Raw genomic sequence first — 10,550 nt, 5'->3', positions numbered from 1 at the left:
CCGCATCCAGGCAGACCCGGATAGGTTAGAGAAGTGGGCGGATCTGAGCAGGATGTGGTGCAACAAGGACAAGTGCAGGGTGCTGCACCTGGGGAGAGGGAACCAGCATTATGGTTATAGGTTAGAGGCTGCCCCTCTCGGCAGCACAGAGGCAGAGAGGGATCTTGGAGTCAGGGTTTGACTGCAGGATGAATATGAGTCGCCAGTGCGATGAAGCAATAGGCAGAGCCAACCGCACGCTGTCATGCATCAACAGGGGCATCACTAACGGGTCTAGAGAGGCCTTGCTCCCCCTCTATGTGGCGCTGGTCAGGCCGCAGCTGGAGTCCTGTGTCCAGTTCTGGGCGCCGCACTTCAAGAACGACATGGAGAACCTGGAGAGGGTCCAAAGGACACCACTCGTATGGTCGGGGGCCTCCGTGGCCAGCCCTATGAGTAGAGGCTGAGGGACCTGAATCTCTTCAGTCTCCGCAAGAGGAGACTGCGGGGGGATCTTGTGGCTGCCTACAACCTTATCAGGGGCCAGCAGCAGGGACTCAGGGAAAGTCTGTTCGCCAGGGCCCCCCTTGGAGTCACTAGGAACAATAGCCACAAGCTGAGGGAGGATAGGTTTAGGTTAGATATTAGGAAGAACTACTTCACGGTGAGGGTGGCCAGAACTTGGAATAGGCTTCCCGGAGAGGTGGTGCTCTCACCTTCCCTGGAAATCTTCAGGAGGAGACTGGATGGGCACCTGGCTGGGGTCTTATGACCTGCCACCCCCAGTGCCCCTTCCTGCCCACGGCAGGGGGTCAGATTTGATCTGTCTAGGTCCCTTCCCACTCATTGGTTCTATAAGTTCTTCCGTACTGAACAGTTGCGTTTTGGCTCATTTTTCTTCCAGTTTAAATATTTCCTGAAAGTATCTCTCTTCTTTAGCCTGGCTTGCAGTAGGGCATGTCTGTTGATAGTGGCTAATTCATAATAAATTATGAGTTTGCTTGCTGGCCTGAACAGTTGTGATTTGTATAACATCTGTCTTATACAGGCTATCCATAAAATAGCAGATAGATTTTTAAACTGGTGCTATTATATGATGTGGGCTGTGGCTATATTTGGCATGTGCACTCACGTACTACTTTCTTTTTTTAGAAATCATTTCATCTTATCTTAGGTTGACTACAATGAAAATTATTCCTCTGGTTAGCTATTGCCATGTCTGTTTAGTTATTCCTGCCTTTCTGTCTACATCTCTTTGATCCCTTGTGTTGTGTTTATTATATGTTTAGTTGTATAATTTTAAGGTGCTGCATTTTATTCTCTTAAAATAACCTAAAATGACCTGTAACTTGCAACTCTTAAGTTGCTTCTTTCTGCATCCCTAACAGCAACAAACACTATTGAACTTCTGATCATGGTTTTTTATGCTTTTTACAGATTAGCATGTCTCTGCAGGGACAGATGTAATGCCAGCTTTTGTGCTCATTGGGGGAAAATAGCATTTATTTGTATCCCTGTGGATTTGTGGCTTCCTGGCAGCTGATATGTTAAGAGACCTTAGAAAACCAGTCGTCTGCTTATGAGTGAACGTTCTTTGTTTTCAGAATGAATTGCTAACAGAATTTGTCAGTCAAAGTGCAAAAGTCAACACATGCTGACTTGCCTGCTAGATTTGCATATAGTTTGAAGCCTTGATCGTTGGCTAAACCTTTTTGTGGGCTATTATTAGGAAGAATTTGATATAAGCACAAATGATACTTCATAATATTTTGCCTCCCCCATAAATGTGGGTGGACCAAGGATTTTGAAAAACAGGGTATTGAGAGCAGCAACCCTGTGGGTTAGCTGCACTCGCCCACTGCAGGCCTCCCATGCTGAAGCGGGCAGAACACATGTGAAAGCAGTAGTCAAGGCCTTCTTTTGAAGTCCCTGAATTAAGTAAGTATTTCCCTGCCTGCCCCCCTCCCCCTGCTACTGCTCTTGGCACCCCCTTGGTCCCCCTCCATGCACAGTGGTATCTTCTATTCCAATCCCTACCCTTGCCCTTTCAGCTTATGCTCAAGGCACAGGAAGGGCAGACCATCCTTCCTTACTCCAGCTCTGCAGAGACCTTGGCTCAGCCAGGGATGGTAGCAGATGGGTTTTCCCCTCCCTACCCTTTCAGGTTTAGTCCCAGAACACCTCAGGGACATGGGCATGGAGGCGGGGGTGCCAACTGCTGCTGCTGCTGCTGCTGCCACTGTCCTGGCACATCTCAGTAGGTCTCCCCTGCCTGTGCCCAGAGGCAAAAGTAGAGAGGGGGAGTGAGAAAGGAGGGGAGAGGCTCCTGAGCAAGGAGGGGAGGGGGAGGGGGAGGGGGTGCTGGGGACTTGAAAACAAGTTTCCAGCTGCTGCTTTCACAGCGTGGTCCAGGCTCTGCAGGGAACTCTTGTTGCTGAGCTACGTTGTGGAAAGGAGGCATGAGTGCACCATCACTTTCCCTCTGGAACTTCCTCTATGCAGAATGATGACTAATGTCCATATGGGCAGGTGACTATTTTATTAGTCACGTTGGTGTCTTGTACAGTGAGTTGTATATTGTGACTTTTTCCAGTTTGTGCTTGTGGACTTAAGAATTTCTGAGCCACATAAAATGCCAAGGGGTGAGTTACAAACAGTAAATTGGAACCAAGGGGAAAGCAGTTTATCCAGGACCATCATGACATGCTGTTTTAAAGACTGAGGACAAACTTCAACTCTATTTTTGTGCCTCTTCTGGTTTTGCTTAAATTTGCAAAGCTTCTTATCTTTCAGAAAAATCTGCAGTTTTGCCTGTGAGAGTAGGTGCTATAGCTAGGTTTACTGATGATACTCAGCCGCTCAGGTTTTTGTTGTTTGTTTCCACATATTGTTTTTACAGCTCTTCCTTTTTCTGTTTTAATGCTGTAGTATAAACATATAGCCAAAGATTTAAAGTTTTAAAGTTAATGCCCAATTAATGAACAAAATCTTCTATGTTGCATGCAGAAGAGCACTTCTGTCCCCTGAACAGTGATCCATCTGATCAGAGAAGTTTGGAGTATGTGTTGATCCCAACAATCTATTGCTGTAGTTCTTAAAAGAATATTAGCTTTTTAGACAGTTAACATAATCTTTCACCTTTTTGTATGGTATTTTCCATCTGAGTACCTTGTAAAATCTTTTGTCTCCCCACAGTCTCTTCAAGTATTAGTACCTGAAGGAGAGCTAGTCACAAAAATGTGCCACCTGATAAAGTTTCTAAACTTCCTGAAGTACAGAACAAATTGTAATAAATAGCTATAGAGATGTATGGTCAGCTCTTTGATCTAATGACATTGGTAGCAAAAATCTCTACTTCTTTTTTTTTTAAAGTGGAAGCAGGACTTACTAAACTCATGGAAGTATTTGCTTATTCTTAGTTTTACTCAAATCATTATAAGGAAAGTGCAACACATTTGAATAGCCAGATAGGGGGTTGATTTTTAGTGGAGATGAGCTGACAGTAGTAGAGGAGGATCTTTTTACACTTGGCACTGGATATTTTGTAGTGGTTTAGTGTTCTCTTCAGATACAAATGGGCTAATATTTTTTTCCTGGGGTTTTCATATTATATAAGCTTTTTTGTTTTTTAAATTTTGAGAAGTATGGCTGGATTTGGTGTCTGTTACCATAGGTGAAGTGCACACATCTTTCTAATCCAAGGGTGACCACCCCGTGGCCTGCATGCCACAAATGGCACATGTAGCCTTTGTATGTGGCAGATCAGGGAACACAAGAGTAGACCAGCACTGGGCAGAAAGCAGAAAACAGAACAGCATATTGGGCAGGAGAAGGGGATTGAAGTGGCACAAGAAAGGTTGATCCCTACATGTTATAATCTTTGCATGTAATTGTTGCATGAAACAGGAGTTCTTTCTTTTCAGCAAAAATTCAAAATGCAAAACCAGCACTGTAGCAAGGGATTAAATTACTTGGATGTTATTGTATTGTACATAGTGTAATTATTGGAATAAATGTACAGAGTTTGTGTTGTTGGTGGCCTTATGCTAAAGATCTTTAGGTTTCAACATTGAATACTTGACCCATAGACCTTACAATAAAGACAGTTAGCAAAGTTCTTGGGTGTCTGAGTGTGTGTGTGTGTGTGTGTGTGTGTGTGTGCGCGCTTTGAAAAAATAATTAAGGTAAAATGTGATGCCTAAGCAGGTTGTTCGTGTTCTTCCATAATATTTCTTTTATAAAATCTTTTTAATGGTATGCATTTTTTGTATTTCACTCTGGAAACACCAAGCCATCCTTTGAGTAGTAGTTACTGGGTCTCTCAAAATACTATTAAGTTGTTTCATCTGCCATCATATCTGTTTTTGGATATGTATATAGACTGCCTGAGTGGATGGTGCAGTGGAAGAGGAGTTAAGGCATTTTGCTACTGATTCAGAGATGTGAGTTGAAGTCTTGCCCTGGGCTTTCACCAAAGGTCTCTTAGTTGACTCAGCTGTAGATGAGTGCTTGGTCATTCAGGCTGAAAATCTGAGGTGGCTGGACAGTACTGTCTTGTCATTGGCTGCAGAATCTGGCATGTGTTAGCCACACTACTCTGCCAAGGCACCCAGGCTTAGAAAGACCTCTGACTTTTTACTTAGTCTTGTATGAATAGATTTAAAGCCACCTAGCTTTAAATAAACTGGATGGGAGTAGATCACTGTTTTAAAATAGAAGGAATTATATATATTTAGAACATACTTTTAAATATAGTAGAAAAATATATTAAGTCTTGGTTATAACATGTCTTCCCAGGTATATCTTGAAAGACTTTTAACATACGCAGAAATAGATATTTGTCCAGCAAACTGGAAGAGAATTGTACTGGGAGCAATTCTACTGGCATCTAAAGTTTGGGACGACCAGGCAGTGTGGAATGTGGATTACTGTCAGATCCTGAAAGATATCACAGTTGAGGACATGTGAGTTCAGTATTTTTATGTCAACCTATGAATGCTGAGACTGATGCATTTTTTCTTTTTGCCCTAATGGACTATTATTATGTAAAGCTGGTATACCCCATATAAATACATGGAATGATAACGTATTGCTTTGCATTTATTGGGACTGTAAATAGCTATACCTATTAATAAATGCCCGTTGGGACTACAACATTGATTTAAAATGTGTGTGCAGCATCGTTTTGTCTGTTTATTTGTTATAGTAAACCCAAGTCTGGACAGCAAGATAAATCCTGGTTAGTGTACCAAGTCATTTTAAGAGCATAATCCAGCAATTATGAGGGAATCAGCAAGATGGCAGAATAAGCAAGGCTAAGACCTCACCCTTGGATTGTATTTTTCTTGTATATGATAGATGGCTTTTCCCCCAAATCAGCCCTCACAATTGGGGTACGTGTATTAAGCAGGGAAGATGATGCTTCTGTTCTGGTCAAAACATTCATCTTGGATTGCTGTGTCACAGTGCAACAGCTATAGTACTACTATTCTTGCAGCTGAGTGAGTCTACTGACTTAATAGCACATTGTTCTTTACTCCAGAGGTATTAACAATCCTTTCTCTTTTTTTTTTTAATAGTTTTGATGTTCCACTGTTTAAATTAACCTTTCTTAGGATAATTTTGCGGTTTGCCAACTGTTCCTGGTCTCTCCCTTCTTAGTTTGGCTTCAGCTAAGTTAGGGTTACCATATTTCCAGTTTAAAAAAAAAAAAAAAAAGGACACCTGTGGTAGGGGAGGGGGGCAAGGGTATAGGTGGGGGGGGAGTGGTATGCCTGTGCCCTGCCCCTCACTCCAAGCCACAGCCCCGCTGCCCCCAGACCTTCCTGGTGTCCCTCACTCCTGATCTGCAGCCCCCTGACCTCCCTAGCCTTGCTGCCCCCGTAGAGCCCCTTCTTGCTCAGCTGCAGTGTTGGTGCCAGCAGGGGTGTGTGTGTGTGTGTGCATGCGTGCATGTGCACGCACGCATGCAAATACACACACATGTGTACACACATGCACACTCTTTTTAAATTAAAAAAACCCAAAAAACCAGATGGAGATGGGAGGACCCAAAAAGTGGACGTGTCCAGGAAAACCTGCACATGTGGTAACCCAAGTTAAGCAGAAGAGGGGAGGTGAGTCAGCTGAAGATTAGGCTCTGTTCCTGTTCTATGTAGCCATAACTCCTGAAAAAATCCTTTTTTTTTTTTTTCTTAATTCTGTTGTTCAAAAATAAGGCGTATATTATTCTGGGGCATATTGTCTGAGACAGAATATGGTAAATACTAAATTTCCCAGTAGACAGTTGGCTACAGCTTTTCTTTTTCTATATATCTATATTGCCAAAAGATAAATTGTATACGTTTTCAGCAATTTTGTAGGAATTAGATATATTCAGCATCTCTACTGAGTTCACGTGTGTATCACTTTACAATTGAAGGTGGTCTGGGCTATGTGTTCAGCAATAGTACTGGAGTATTGGAGGCTGGTGTAACTATGCCAGTATGCTAGTCAAGCCTGCACAAAGTGGCAGGTTTCAGAAGAGACTGGGTGTGTACTTCAGCCAGGAATGGGTTTGTATAAGAACCTGACCATATTCCCAACCCACCTGGCATGCCCTCTTTGGACACCTGAATGCCTCAAGCAGTGCTAACCACCTCCTCTGATATCTAAGGTGTACCTGCCTCAGCATAGCTGATTCATCCTTTGTGAGTGTGCTAAAGCAGCATTTCTCAACCTGTGGGTTGCGGCCCAACAGTGAGTCATAAGACTATAAGAAAAGGTTGCGAACAGCTTAAAAAATCGATCAACAAACTTTTATAAATGGATTCTCCTTTTAAAGGAGAAAAATGTGGGGAACTGGCTTTTTCCCTGCAGGCTGTCAGAGTTCCAGCTTGCAAGGGGCTGCTTGGGGCCCCCTGATGCTCCACACACCTCCTACCTCCTGCCCCACTTATTGTGGGATTGAAACCTGGAGGTGGGGCCAGTGGGTCTGGAGTGAGGGGCATTGGGTCAGGACTGGCCATGAATGTTTACAAGTGGGTCCTGGTCCAAAAAAGGTTGAGAACCATTGTGGTAGAGTAGATGCAGGGTTTTCTGCATTGCACCCCCGTTTCCTCCCCCCATGCAAGATGGCTACGGCTGTTTATATGTAGCTATGAGGGTGAAGGTTGATATGAAATGATTTTCCATTAAGGCAATAGATGTAAAAGTTATTGATGTTCATAACATCTCTTTCCTCAGGAGATCGCATTTAAAGGCTTGGCTTTTTCCTAAGAAAGAAGGGAGAGAGGGGAAGGCATTTACCAAGGTCTTTTAAACAGGATCTAGTCCTTCAGCTGATTTTACGTTTGTTTGATTGCATTTTCTTTTTCATTAATGCATGTTCAGAGGAATTTAACAGGATTAGCTTTATAACTAAAAAAGAATTGAGTTGCGTTATCAGCAGTAATGGAACCCAGAGTCTCTAGGCAGTTTTTTGGGGGGGCGGAGTTTCCACAGTCTCCAAATTTTTGTTTCTTTAGTGCCTAAATACTTGTAACATTTTGATCCAAAAACTTAACAGTGAGGAGTAGTATGCCCTTTGCATTGATCATAGGTTGCCAACTCCTGCTCTCTATGCCGTATGGGCCAGATCTAGCTCGTGGCATATGGCAGTATGGAGCACCTTGTGGGTGTTATCCCTGTACCCCTGTGGGTTGAACACAGGCTGTGGGTGCTTTTCCTATACCACCAAGGAGATGAACTGTGTCCCAGTGTCTACCTACCTGTTCACCTCCAACCTGGGTTGGGTCATTCTGGGCCCTAGCCTGAAAAGTTTGCCTACCCCTGATATACAGAAGAATACAGGTGTTCCTCATTCAGCACAAGACCAGATACTTATTCGTTGGCTTATTTGTCTAGAGCTGGAAGAAGGGAAGAACCGAGTAATCTCTCCGGTGCTTAATCCTCCCTCCACCTTGGTGTGTGCTGATGTAGATTCTACTGATGTTTCTAAATAGTTCTATCTAAATGGAAATTTAAAAAAAAACTCTCTCATCTCTCACTATTAAATAATTCAAGGAAAGGGAAAACTGATTCATGACAACTATCATGAGGCTAAATTCTAATACTTCAAGTTTGCTTTATTGCATGTTCTTGATAATGATACAGTCCATATACTAAGACATGCGCTTCCTTCCTTTCCTCCTTCGTGTCCTTGTGACAAGGTATTTAGCAGAATTTGCTGGAATCTGACAGGTCACACCATGAGTGCTTCTGCTGTGGCTTTGAACTTGTGACATCTGGACTGTCAACCATGCACCTCAGTGCCCATACCATCCCAGCCCCAATTATATGTTAATTTGGAATAGTACTATTACTTTTGGTTGGAACTCTTCAGAGAGGAGGAGGAGGAAGGACAAAAAGGATAATTAAGATGATAAATAAGATGGCAACTTTTTCTTTCATTGATGGGTTATCAGTGATTCAACAAATACTACTAAGAACTTAAAACTCGATGGGGATTTTTAAAAGTAAAATTAACAAAAATATTGATTTAATAAAGCAAGCAAAATATAACTTAAAGAAATTGTTTGATGTTAATACATTGCTGTAAATTAATGCAGGTTTATAGCAGTGTAATACAGTGCTATAAATCATGCATAACCATTAATGAGACTTCAGGTGATTGGTGTGTCTAAGTATGTTATGTGGGATAAGGAAAAGGAGAACAAATGTCTGTCTCATAACATAAATCTCAGATAACAACCTCAAAGCAGTTTTTTTTTTTTTAACTAATGTTGCCCTAATTTAGCTTTCCATCCGTTTACTGCTTGCAAAGCTTATGGTTAGTCTAAAAATTATCTTCAAAACAAAGGTAGAATGCTAGGATTCTGCTTATTTACTTTAAACTGAGTATGCTGGGATCTTTCTAATTTGGATGAGTTTTATATATTGCAAGTTGTTATCGTTTGAATGTTACAAAAAATTATTCTAAATTTGTATGCTGTTGATATTGTAAGCTATTGATAATGATGCCTTATTGTCCTGGGCCAAAAAACAAATTAAAACGTTGCTGCATTGGTATGCCATAGACGTGCCTTGGGCTTGGGAAAATAACCTTAAAAGACACCGCACAGCATCAAACCTTCTTTTTTTTAATTTTTTAATCATCCAAAAATAAACTCCATTTCTATTTCAGGAAAACCTAGTAGAAAGTACTTTAGCATCCAAAAAAGTTAGAAATGGGAAAGGGATTATGTCACTGGAGGACTGTTCCACATGGTACCTTTTTGCAGTCTGGTATTATACGTTTTGAATGTTTGCTTGATGGACGTTGCTACGCTTCTTCCTTGCAGAGTCTTATTCCCGTTTCTGCCATTTTGATACTGAGAATTTTGTCTACAGGTCAGCTCCTGAGCAAATCTCGGTTTTTAACAAACTGGTTTTGGAGCTGCTGTGTTTTTCCAGCATTGATTGGAGAGGTTCAGAGCTTTGAATGGCTGTAAGCAGACTGACTACTCTGATCTTGATCCATGATGTTACAGACTACTTGCCAAGGCTTCTCGTACATAGTGGGATGGAGATTGTCAGTTCTAATGTCATTTTAGATATGCCAAACCTATATTTGAAGCAGGGGAAAGGATACAATACACTAGGATCAAGAGAAGAACAAAAAAAAAAGGGAATGTATGTAGCATTGTGTACCTGCTGGTGATTCTGTTACAGTCAAGCCTTACTTTATCTAAAAGCATCACAAAATTCGTAATTACTAGAAGGTCAGAGCTGTTTGCCCATGCAGGACTATGATGCATATGAGTCCTTGCCCTCAAGGCCAGAAATACCTGTGTGGCTCAGTCCTGCAGAGCTCCTTAACTCTGTCAGCAACAAGAGGAAGATCAGGGAAAGTATGAGTCTCTTACTGAATGGAGGAGGCAACCTAGTGACAGATATTATGAAAAAGGCTGAAGTACTCGATGCCTTTTTCACCTGTCCTCACGGGTAAGGTCAGCTCCCAGGCTACTGCACCTGGGAGCACATTTCAGTGAGGAGGAGAGCAGCCAGCAGTAGTGAAGGTTAGGGACAGTTTAGAAAAGCCTGGCATGTACAAGTCCATGGGGCTAGATGTGATGCACCCAGGAGTGCTGAGGGAGTTAGCCAATGTGATTGCAGAGCTGCCGGCTATTATCTTTGAAAAGTTGTGGTGATTGGGAGAGATCCCAGATGATTGGAAAAGGGCAAACATAGTACATATCTTTAAGAAAGGGAAGGGTGAGGATTTGGGGAATTACAGACCATTAGCTTCACCTCAGTCCCTGGAAAAATCATGGAGCTGATCCTCAAGGAATCCATTTCCAAGCACTTGGAAGAGAAGGGGATTAGGAACAGTCAACATGGATTCACTGACAACAGGGCATGCCTGATCAACCTGATTGCCTTCTATGATGAGATGACTGGCTTTGTGGATGCAGGGAGAGCAGTGGACATGATAAAACTTGACTTTAGCAAGGTTTTTGATCCAGTCTACCACAATATCCTTGCCAACAAGGTAAGGAAGTACAAGTTAGATGAATGGACTGTAAGGTGGATAGAAAACTGGTGGGACCCCC

The 10,550-nt window shown here is 42.3% G+C and overlaps 1 protein-coding gene and 1 long non-coding RNA gene across 2 annotated transcripts in view; both read left to right on the top strand.

Moving 5' to 3' along the window:
* Positions 1 to 10,550, top strand: part of CCNY (cyclin Y) — a 66,904-nt gene that overhangs the window by 43,606 nt on the left and 12,748 nt on the right. Inside the window, exon 7 of the mRNA XM_019530889.1 lies at positions 4,777 to 4,943. Within this exon, the coding sequence (XP_019386434.1) occupies positions 4,777 to 4,943 (167 nt within the window). The remainder of the gene's footprint in view (positions 1 to 4,776; positions 4,944 to 10,550) is intronic.
* LOC109307196 overlaps positions 6,172 to 10,550 on the top strand; it is a 6,519-nt gene continuing 2,140 nt past the window's right edge. Inside the window, exons 1-2 of the long non-coding RNA XR_002100199.1 lie at positions 6,172 to 6,184; positions 7,042 to 7,051. This is a non-coding gene — a long non-coding RNA (uncharacterized LOC109307196). The remainder of the gene's footprint in view (positions 6,185 to 7,041; positions 7,052 to 10,550) is intronic.

This window comes from Crocodylus porosus, unplaced genomic scaffold (genome assembly GCF_001723895.1).
Source record: "Crocodylus porosus isolate Cpor-Errol unplaced genomic scaffold, CroPor_comp1, whole genome shotgun sequence".
Lineage (NCBI taxonomy): Eukaryota > Metazoa > Chordata > Crocodylia > Crocodylidae > Crocodylus > Crocodylus porosus.
Note: the sequence above shows the minus strand (reverse complement) of the source record. Positions and strands in the feature narration are given on the sequence as shown.